This window comes from Papio anubis, chromosome 7 (assembly GCF_008728515.1).
Source record: "Papio anubis isolate 15944 chromosome 7, Panubis1.0, whole genome shotgun sequence".
In the NCBI taxonomy this organism is placed as follows: Eukaryota; Metazoa; Chordata; class Mammalia; order Primates; family Cercopithecidae; genus Papio; species Papio anubis.
The window spans coordinates 37,061,143-37,071,976 of NC_044982.1; the positions used below are offsets into that span (position 1 = coordinate 37,061,143).

Sequence of the window (10,834 nt, forward strand, 5' to 3'; positions counted from 1 at the left end):
GAAAGAAAGAAAAAGAAAGAAAGAAAGAAAGAAAGAAAGAAAGAAAGAAAGAAAGAAAGAAAGAAAGAAAGAAAGAAAGAAAGAAAGAAAGAAAGAAAGAGAGAGAGAGAAAGGGTAACCGTTGTATCACTGCTTATTGACAATGTGCTGGTCTAGGTACTTTGCATATAGCTGTTCCAGTTCTGATAATACTCTTGGTAGGTAGGCATTATTGTCCCTATGTAACAAATGTGAAAACTGAAGGATAAAGTTAACATGTACATAGTTTTTCCACAGCCATGATTAACCATTGAGGGAGGCAATTTAATAAGATTCTATGCAAAGAGGGGGAAAATGAGGTTTGGAGAGGCCAACTTGCCTACCCTATTCATCTCCATCTGAATCTGCATGTCTGCAGACACTCAGTTTGGTGTGGAAATATTAAAACAATGCATGTGATCCACTTCAGAATCAGACAGAGCCAGGTCCAAATCCCAGCCCCACCTCTTACTAGCTTTGTGACCAACTGCTTGTTTTCTCTGTTGAGAGCAATTTTTCATGTCATTTCTACATCCTTTTTTTTTTTTTTTCCAAAAGGGAGTCTCACTCTGTCATCCAGGCTTAGTGCAGTGGCACTATCTCAGCTCACTGCAACCTCCGCCTCCTAGGTTCAAGCAATTCTCCTGCCTTAGCCTCCCAAGTAGCTGGGATTACAGGTGTGTATCACCACACTCAGCCGATTTTTGTATTTTTAGCAGAGATGGGGTTTCACTATGTTGGCCAGGCTGGTCTCAAACTCCTGACTTCAAATGATCCACCCGCCTTGGCCTCCCAAAGTGCTGGGATTACAGGCGTGAGCCTCCGTGCCCGGCCAATTTCTAAATGTCTTATAAAGAGGACTATTTTCTTCCTTCCTTTTTTTTTCTTTTTTTTGAGACAGAGTCTTACTCTGTCACTCAGGCTGGAGTTCAGTGGCACGATCTCAGCTCACTACAACCTCGACCTCCCAGGTTGAAGCAATTTTCCTGCCTCAGCCTCCCAAGTAGGTGGGGTTACAGGTGTCTGCCACCATGCCCAGCACATTTTTGTATATTAAGTAGAGACGGAGTTTCACCATGTTAGCCAGGCTGGTCTTGAACTCCTGAGCTCAAGCAATCCATCCAACTCGGCCTCCCAAAGTGCTGAGATTACAGACATGAGTCACTGCCATGAGTCACCCAGCCATCCTTCCTTTCTTGACAGAGTCTCACTCTGTTCCCTAGAGTGAGAGGCTGGAGTGCAGTGGTGCAATCACAGTTCACTGCAGCCTCCACTACCCAGGCTCAAGCAATCCTCCTACCTCAGCCTCTAGAGTAGCTGGGACTACAGATGTGCACCACCATGCCTGGCTAATTTTATTAATTTTTGTAAAGACGAGGTCTCTCTACGTTGCCCAGGCTGGTCTCAAACTCTTGGGCTCAGCCAATCCTCCCACCTTGGCCTCCCAAAGTGCTAGACTGCAGGTATGAACCACCATGCCCAGCTGGACTATTTTTCAAGGATGATAGAGATAGAATATCCCTCCAGCAAAGAAGGGAGATTTGTTTGCAGTCCAGAATAATAAAGATAATGCTGTCACTGGGGCAATGATTGAGCAGGTTTGCTAATAGCCCTGTTGAAAAGTTTAGGGTTTACTAATCTCTACCTAATTCACCACCTGTCTATGACCCATGGGACGTGTGGAGCAAGGGGAGCCAACAAAAGCACGACCTCATGCTGCCTGCTGTATGAGTAACAAAGTCGGTGGTTTCTGACCCAAGAGTCTCCTGTCTTCTGCCAGCATCTACAGAATGGTGGCAGGCTCACCTGTTGGTATGTAAGTAGGGTAAAATTCCAAAGCCTTCGTGTTCTTAACACTACTACCCGAATGTCAAAAGCATCAGTAATTCTAACCTCCCACTGCACCTCAGCTTCCTGCACTTTGGCATCTGCCCCAGTGCAATACTAAGCTGTTTTTACCATGTCACCCAAGACTCACAACTGCCAGTTTCAGTGGGTATTTGACTCCAGGTGAAACCTCCTGGACCTCTGCAGCCCTTAACATGAGGGGCGCACTCTCCTTCTGCAGTGCCCCACTGGTAGCTCACACAAGACCACACTTTGCTGTCTGTCCTTGTTGCACTCCTTGCTGGTCCCCTTCGTGCATTCCTTTTCCCTTAGCAGCCCCATCCATGCCCTGTCAGCCTCTCTCATTGTTCCACCTGCCCTCCCTGAGTGATCTCACTCACACTATTGGCTTTAGGAACCGGTATATGGTCACGATGTCCTAATTCTAGCTCCAGTCCAGATCTCTGACACAACTTACCGGTCACCTGCTAAGCTGCTCCACCTTAATCAGGAGGTCCCAAAAGGAAACCATCCTTCCCTGGCCCTCCCCATCACTATGTGCCATATTCCTCCTGCCACTGTTCCTCTCTGGCCCCAATCCTTCCTGCCTGGGGTGACCACCATGTCCAGCTAACTGGGCTTCCTGCCTCCTCTTGGCCCTGGCCAGAGTTATGTTCTTAAAATAAAAACCAAATAATGTCCTTTCCCCCCACTTAAAACCCTTTTCTTTCTCCTCATAGCCTACCTGACAATGTCAAGGTTTTTTTTTTTTTTAATTTATTTTAATTAAAAAAAATTTTTTTGAGATGGAGTCTCACTCTGTCACCCAGGCTGGAGTACAGTGGTGAGATCTCAGCTCACTCCAACCTCTGCCTCCCAGGTTCATGCGATTCTCCTGCCTCAGCCTCCTGAGTAGCTGGGATTACAGGTACATGCCACCACATCCAACTAATTTTTGTATTTTTAGTAGAGATGGAGTTTCACTATGTTGGCCAGGCAGGTCTCGAACTCCTGACCTCAAGTGATCCATCTGCCTCACCCTCCCAAAGTGCTGGGATTACAGGTGTGTGCCACCACACCCAGCCAAGGTTATTCAATGCATAGTTCAACATGCCCTCTAATGTTTTATCCCATCCTCTCCTCAACTTCCCTCCATCAAGCACTCCTCCAATCTGTCTCCTATGGCCACTACCACTCAAAATGGAAAAGAGGTGGGCAGGAGATGTCTCAAAATAATACTCATTCTATGGCACTAACTGGTTATAATTATTATCTATAACCAGGAAGTCATAAAACATTGCATTAAACACCAGTTACACATGTTCCACCTGCCTCAAACCTATGAGTGTTCTTAGTTTTTGTTTGTTTTTATTTTGTTTTATTTGTTTGAGACAGAGTCTCACTCTGTCACCCATGCTGGAGTGCAGTGGTGCAGTCATGGCTCACTGCAGCCTCAACCTCCTGGGCTCAGGTGATCCTCCCACCTCAGCCTCTGGAGTAGCTGGGACTACAGGCACAGGACACCACCCCAGCTAATTCTTTAAAATTTTTTTAGAGATGGGGTCTCGCTATGTTGTCCAGGCTGGTCTCAAATTCCTGGACTCAAGTAATCCACTGGCCTCGACCTCCCAAAGTGCTGGGACTACAGGCGTAAGCCACCTTGCCCAGCCTGTTTTTAGTTTTTCATTGAAAAAGAATCACACTTTGCATCAGGCGCCATATTTCCACCCAATTATTCGCTATCAAGTTTGTTTGCTCCTCAAGATTTCCTTTAGAAACAATCTGAGCAATTCCTTCATTTTACCCAGTTAGGCTGCTGAAAGACTAGGGTTTCCTGGTGATCTATATATCAGTATCTATCCATATCTATACCTACATCTACCTGTATCTGTGTAGGGTGTATATATACATATTATATGTGTGTATATGCATACGTACGTGTGTGTGCATATACATTTAAACAAAAATTTCTCCTTCGTCCTCGAAGCAAACAAACCAGCACCCTCGAGTGTCCGCCAGGAGGCGCAGGGGGCAGCGTGGGACCCGCGGTACCTCCACGGTTGTAGAGGTGTAGAGCGATGCAGCAGCGACGGAACCCGGCATCTTTTTTAAAGAATCAGTGTGAGGGAAGGGTGCAGAGCCGCGTTATTTCAGGGAGACTTTGTCGCACTCCCCCTCCCGCGTGTAGGTAGCATCTGGGGTGCGCGCGCCCTGTTCGCAGACCCCATGGAGAGACGCTGGCGGCGGCAGATGGGGCTCCTTTCGCGGTTGCAGCCGGCAGTAACCCGACCCCGCCGGCGCAGAGACTGAAGAAGCGCAGGGGACAGCGGCAAGCTGCGAACAAAAGCCTTTGGCGCGGGGCCGAAGCCCAGGACGCGGGGTGAGTAAACTGGCTCGGGTATTGGGAGCTGCGGGAACCTGGGCGGCCAGGTTCATTGCGCTCCGGGAGCCCACCCACTGGGATGCTGTGGGGGAACTCGGAGGGCACCCGAGGGCGGGTATCTGAACCCAGACTGGGGTGGATGGTATCTTTAGCACATTCAGACTTGGAGGAGATCCGGTGCGTCTGAGAGCATCCAGGCACCTTCTCCATCTCCAGCAAACACCCGGTGGGGGTGGAGGTGGGGGCGGAGGCAGCGTGCAGAGCCCTCGGCAAGCCCTGCCAGAGCTGCTAGAGCAAGAATCCATTACCCCTCCCGGAAAGGCCTTTGGGGACTTCTCCCAGCCCTTTAATCACCCGGGGGCCCTGCGCCCGAGTCTCCTTTGGCAGGGGAAATCAACCATAAACTTCTTCCCTTAGGCAAATGGGGTCCCTTGGGATGCACAGGCCTCTTGCTTTTTTGTTCCTGCAAAGCTGCATCCCCAGTAGCCCGCCTAAGCCACAAACAAATACGCTAATCCTCCCGGGAATCCTCCAGCGCCTCCCTCGCTAGCTCCTGCCTGCACCTGGATCTTTTCATCTTAACTTGCAGCAGAAAGGGGATGCATCTAGCGGGCCAGGTGCCCAGCGGAGCCTCGCCACAGGCCTCCATCCCGCATTCCGGGGCTGAGGGAGACCCAGGCTGCTCTCTGAACACGAGTGTCTGCCCCACCCCCATCCCCGTTCTGGCGTTCAGCCTGGGCTTTCCGACATCGGTTTTATGATTTACGTTCCACCAAAGCCTCTGAGCCTAATCCGAAAGCGGATTAAGTTGGGATGGGGTGACTATGGATGAGGAGGGGGGAACAGCTCTCAGATGTATTCCTCGATGTCCCTCCTTGTGATCCGCAGAGATTCCAACAAAGGACTGGGCTCAGCCATGGTGGACCCGGTGCCTGAAGAAGAGAAGGCAGGAGCGGATCCCGGTGACTCCGGAGGGGACGAGGCCGCGGCGTCCGTGCCCCCTGATGCCCAGGGCGCCCAGGAGCCCGCAGCCTCCTCGGCCTCGGCCTCCGCGGCGGTGCCCCGCAAGGCAGAAGTCCCGTGTGCAGCCGCAGAAGGCGGGCGGCGGGAGCAGTCCCCGCTGCTGCATCTCGACCTCTTCAACTTCGACTGCCCGGAGGCGGAGGGCAGCCGCTATGTGCTGACCAGCCCCCGCTCGCTAGAGGCCTGTGCCCGCTGTGCGGTCAAGCCGGTGGAGCTGCTGCCACGGGCCCTGGCCGATCTGGTGCGCGAGGCTCCGGGCCGCTCCATGCGGGTGGCCACTGGCCTGTATGAGGCCTACGAGGCGGAGCGGCGCGCCAAGCTGCAACAATGCCGGGCCGAGCGCGAGCGCATCATGCGCGAGGAGAAGCGGCGCCTTTTCACACCTTTGGGCCCCGCGGCGGCTGCCGCCGCCGCCGCCGCCGCCGCGGCCTCGGCACCTAGCGCGGGCAGCAGCAGCAGCTGCAGCAGCACCAGCCTTCCGGCCTCGCCCGCGCCGCGTGCGGCCCGCAAGGCTTCCCCCAGTCCCTCCTCCACCCGGACCCAACCTCCGCCAGCGGGTTCTCGGACAGGCAGGAAGAGCCATTCGCTGGACTCACTGTCCCGCCGGCGTGAGGGCGCCCTCAGCTCCGAGTCGGGCGCATCGTCGTCATCCTACAGTGGGGAAAGCTTGAGGGAGCTGCGCTGGCCGCCTCGGGCCTCGGCCAGGAACAGCTGCCCGGCGGGGTCGGCGTCCTCCACCACCATCGCTCCGGGCCGCCCGTCCGCCCTGACCCTGGTTCCGATCACCGGCCGCAGCTTCAGTCTCGGCGACCTGAGCCATTCGCCGCAGACCGCTCAGCACGTGGAGCGCATCGTGCGCCAAGTGCGTGCAGAGCGCGGCCTGCGCGGGGTGCCGGAACGTGACCGGAAGATCGCGGCGCTCATGCTGGCGCGGCACCAGGAGGAGCTCCTGCTGCTGGAGCAACGCGCGGCGGCGCACGGCCAGTGGGAGCTGCAGCGCGTGCGCGCCGAGCAGCGGCGGGAGCGCGAGGAGCGGGAGAAGCAGCGCGCCCTGGAGCAGGGCCGCAGAGCCTGGGCCGCGCAGGTGGAGGAGCGGCGAGGCCGCCGTGGCCGCGAAGAGCGCGAGGCGGCGCGGCGGCGGCAGCGGCAGTACGAGCGCAGCGAGGAGCGGCGGCGGGAGCTGGCCGAGCGGCAGGGCCTACTGCGGCGGGAGCGGGCGGAGCGCACGGCCCGGGAGGATCGGCTGCGCAAGCTTCAGCAGGAGCAGAACCTGAAGCAACGTGAGGAAGGCCTGCAGGAAGGGCGGGAGCGGGCTGAGCAGATCCGCAGGGAGCGCGCCCAGCGCGCGGCCCGCGCCAAGCAGCGGCAGGAGGGTCAGCTGCAGCGGGAGAAGCGGGAGCTGAGCCGGGCCGAGCGGGCGCGCCACGAGGCGCTGCTACAGGGCCGGGCCCGGCAGCAGCGCCAGGAGCGAGAGGGCCTGCGGAACTCGCTGGAAGCCAGCTTGGGCCGCGCGCAGGAGAACTACGAGCATTTGGTGGAGCAGCGCACCCGGGAGCTGCGAGAGCGGGCCCGACGAGAGGAGCTGCAGGGTCGGCGGGCCAAGGAGGCGGCAGAGCGCAAAGAGCGGGAACATCAGGCGCACCTGGAGGCGCTGGCCCGGGCAGGGGAGCGACGGCTGCAGCACGCGACGCAGGTGGCCGAGGAAGCAGTGCAGCAGAAGGCGCGGCGCGTGGGCCAGAGCCGGCTGGAGAAGGAACGAGCCCAGCGTGCCAACAAAGAGAAGGTGGAGAGGGACGAAGACTGCCGCCGGCGAGAGCTACTCCAGGCCATCGGGCGCAAGCTGGAGCGCAGCGAGCAATTGTCGCGGGAACGGCGCAGTGCGCTAGAGAGCGCCCGCTCCACAGCCCGGGCCTCCTTCCACGTGCGCGAGAAGGTGCGGGAGGAGACCAACACACGTTCCTTCGACCGTATGGTGCGGGAGGCCCAGCTACACGCCAGCCTGGACCGCAAATAACTGCAACTCTTCGCCAGTCAGATTGGCAAGCACAGCCCCGTGGGGCCTCCCTGGACCACTTTGACCATCGTGGGAGTCCCTGCTCAGTGCGCAGCGCGGTGGCCTCTCAAGGCTTCTGACCAATGAGGCAACAACAGTACAGACATGTGGGACCTATCAGCTGGCCCTCTTTGTTTTTAAAACTTACTTCGTTTGGAGATGACAGCACAATCTGCCCGCATCCACCCTTGATGGCTCCTGCACCGACCCTTGCCAGACTTCCCTATGTGTCTCTTGGGCTGGAATAGAGAAGCTTGGGGGAAAGGGGCTGATCAGGACTGGTGAGAGAGCCCCCCAGGAGAGGGCAGAGGTGGTTGTCCCCACCCCTTCTGCAGCAGTTGCCCCAGGCACCTGTTCGACATTGGTGTCTGAGACAGAGTTGCTACTGCTGAGGGAACATCACCCTGGCTCACCTCCATCTTTCAAAATATGGCAAGCTGCACAAAGCGCGGAGGCCTCCCAGAAAAACACAGCTCCTCCAAGGTGTCAAGCCATGCCCAAATGATCCAAAAAACAGTTGATTTTTTAGACCTGACTTTTAATCGGCCACCTGACCAAATTCTCACCAGTTTTGATAGTTTTTCAGTTCAGTCCCTTGGATTTTCTAGTTAGACAATCATCTGCAGATAATGTTCGATTTTTGTCCTTTGCCCCCTCCCTCCTTATTCTACCAAGTGGCACAGGAAATTGGTTGGTTTGGTGATGCTGTTTAGCTTTAATAGAAGCCCCCAGCCCCTGGAGGGGGTAGATTCCTTTGGCAGCAGTGTTCCATTCCATTAAGCTTCCTTGCAGGGTGGGGCCCACTCCATGAAGACAGCAGTCATGCCTTAAGAAGCAGAGCTACCTTACGTGCCTGCCCAGGCTGTTCCTGCCTAAATCTCCAGCCCTGCATGCAGTCTCAAGGGTGGGCCCCAGAGAGTTTGGAGTGTAGGATTCCCTCTGTGAAGGAATCATCACTTCTCTGAGGACAATTAGGGTATCCTTGGCTGCTTTACTGTGTGGCCGAAGAGCTGGAATTACCTCTTTGTTGAGAGTTGTGTTCACTATCAATGGCCGTGTACCTTCTCCACCTGCCCCCAGGAAAAAGTCTCCCCCTTAAATTTCCTGGCACCCCCTCAACTATGCCTGAAAGTATTTCACCCTCTCAATGCCTCACCTTTCCCATTCTCCAGATGGGACCATCAGTATTCCTCTCCTGGTACCGCAAGGCCTCCTGGATCCAAAGCACCATGTCAGTATTATTTGTTGGTCCTTTTTGTGCCTTTCTTGACCTGGAGGGGGAGGCAGGAGGATTGCTGTCAGCCTAGTTTCTTTCTGGGAATATGGATCCCTAGTGTTGGAAGGGGCAGTGCATAGTGGACAGATGGTCATTTAGCCTCTGGGGTGAAATACTTGCAATACCAGGTCACTCCATGGTCCAAAAGGTCACATTCAGTTGTCATCAGGCAATTTTAACCCTTAGAGTGCTTCCCTTCCATTAAGCTGAAATTGCCCCACTGCCATATCCACCCATTGACTCTGCCTTCATCAAGGAAGGTGGGAAGTAAAACATCACTTTTTACATTAAACCAGGATCAGGAATAAAAAATTACCAAAAAAATAGAAAGAAAGGAAACAGGGTAGAGAACTACTACATTAAACGTATTTAATATATATTCTGCTGGGTAAAATTGTCCCTGAAATGGCTGATTTTTACACACACATACACACACACTTTGTCAACCCTTCACTCCCACCCCATCACATGCCAACAAGTATAAAAGGTGTATTGTGTAGAAGGAAGCAGTGCTTGGGTGTTAGGTTTAAGATGTCATGAAACAAGGAAAGGAAATAAACCTGTGTACCAAGGTTTATTTCTTGAATGGGTGAATTTTTTCCTTAAATTTTCTCCTTGTTGGTAACCAGGTTGTCAGTGAGTTGAAATAATTGATATTATCCATGAGTCAGAAGCATTTAACTGAAAGGTTAATATGATTCTGGTTCTTACCTTGTGGTTCTTGAGTTGGTAAAGGGCTTTTGAAACCTTCATAGAAAATTCCACTTTAAAACTACTTACTTCCAAAGTATGTGCATTCATTGGAGGAGGCAATCTGATTTTTCAGATAAGGCACTGAAAGGAACATAAGTGGTCTTGCTTGGACCTTTACCCAGTTTGTTTTCTGGCTTACTGAGTGACTTTGGGTAGATTGCTTCTCTGTGCCTTGGTTTCCCCAACCTGTAGAATCAGGGATCATGATTTCTGCCGTCTCTGTCACACAGACACTGTGAGGGTTAATCAGAATCCAGATGGGTTCCCCACTTCTACAACTCTGGAACTAAAGGTGCAATTGCTATAAACAGGAAGGGTCATGTAACTGTACCGAGGTTACAGAGTGTGATGTACTGTCATGACCTGTTGCAGAAAGGTGTAGTCTTGAAAAGCACAAATTATAGTATCCCATGTGTTGCAAAGGCCCAGACCTGAATCTCACCAAATTAGAAGTTTGCACTTAGAGAGATGCACTGTGTAAAGGCAAAATCTTTTAGATTCTTCAAAAAACAAAAATCCATATAGCCAAGTAGAATTAAGGCAAAAACAGGGCTGGGTGTGGTGGTACATGCCTGTAATCCCAACACTTTGGGAGTCCAAGGTAGGAGGATCACTTGCATCCAGGAGTTCGAGACCAGCCCAGGCAACATAGTAAAACCCTGGGAGGGGGGGAAAAAAAGCAAAAACAGAAGCCAAACCTAGTGACAATAAAGAATGTTCTAGACCATCTGCTAGAGTATAGGCTGACCTCCATATTCTAGGATAAATATCCATATTGCTTTCTGAGGAGAAGCAATTTCCAGAATCATCGTTGGGCCCCTTGTTTATATCCTTTTCTTGAAGCAACGCCAGAGAGAAGAGGTTGTTTCCTATTCTGAAATGCAGCAAGAGAATGTTGGAGGTGGAACAAGGATAGTGGGTGGAAAAAATGGCTCCTGATGTATATTCTTCTGGGTGGAATTGTCCCTAAATGATATTCTAACAAGTGCTCAGAATTTGCTTTACAGCACCATGCTGGATGTGTTCTTACCACTCAGGGGATTGCAGCCTTGAAGTGATCACAGACCATCACATTTGTCCTCTTGGAGCATCCCCTTGTTCTACAAAACAGAGAATGTGAAATGAAGTGAGGAGGTATGGGAGGCGTTGGAAGCAGCTTAGGTTTAGTTCATTACCATGGAAGCAAGAAGGACAAAACGATTTCAGATGAAATCATCAGTGAAGCTTAGTTTAGTGTCCTGCTCAGGCAGTGACCCAATGCCTACGCCCTATCTAGACAGGATGGTGGAAGATTCTTTTTGGAAGCATGCAGACTGTGACTCTCCAATGAGGGCAGTAACCAGGATTTGCTAAAGGCAAAGACTCTCTGGGATAGTGAAGATATATAAGAATGCACTCTGTGTTCAGGCTATTCTGTAAAATCCATCACGTATTTCTTCACCTTTACAAAGTCCATTGAAATAGAGGTGACTCTAAATAAAGGGCTGTATCTTGTTTAGCA

General features: G+C 52.7%; 1 protein-coding gene across 1 annotated transcript; it reads left to right on the top strand.

Moving 5' to 3' along the window:
• The first annotated feature begins 3,462 nt into the window (after positions 1 to 3,462).
• On the top strand, positions 3,463 to 10,834 carry CCDC177 (coiled-coil domain containing 177). Its single transcript, XM_009211826.4, has 2 exons — positions 3,463 to 4,225; positions 5,117 to 10,834. Exon 2 carries the CDS (start codon positions 5,145 to 5,147, stop codon positions 7,263 to 7,265), a length of 2,121 nt encoding a protein of 706 aa, XP_009210090.1. The 5' UTR covers positions 3,463 to 4,225; positions 5,117 to 5,144; the 3' UTR covers positions 7,266 to 10,834.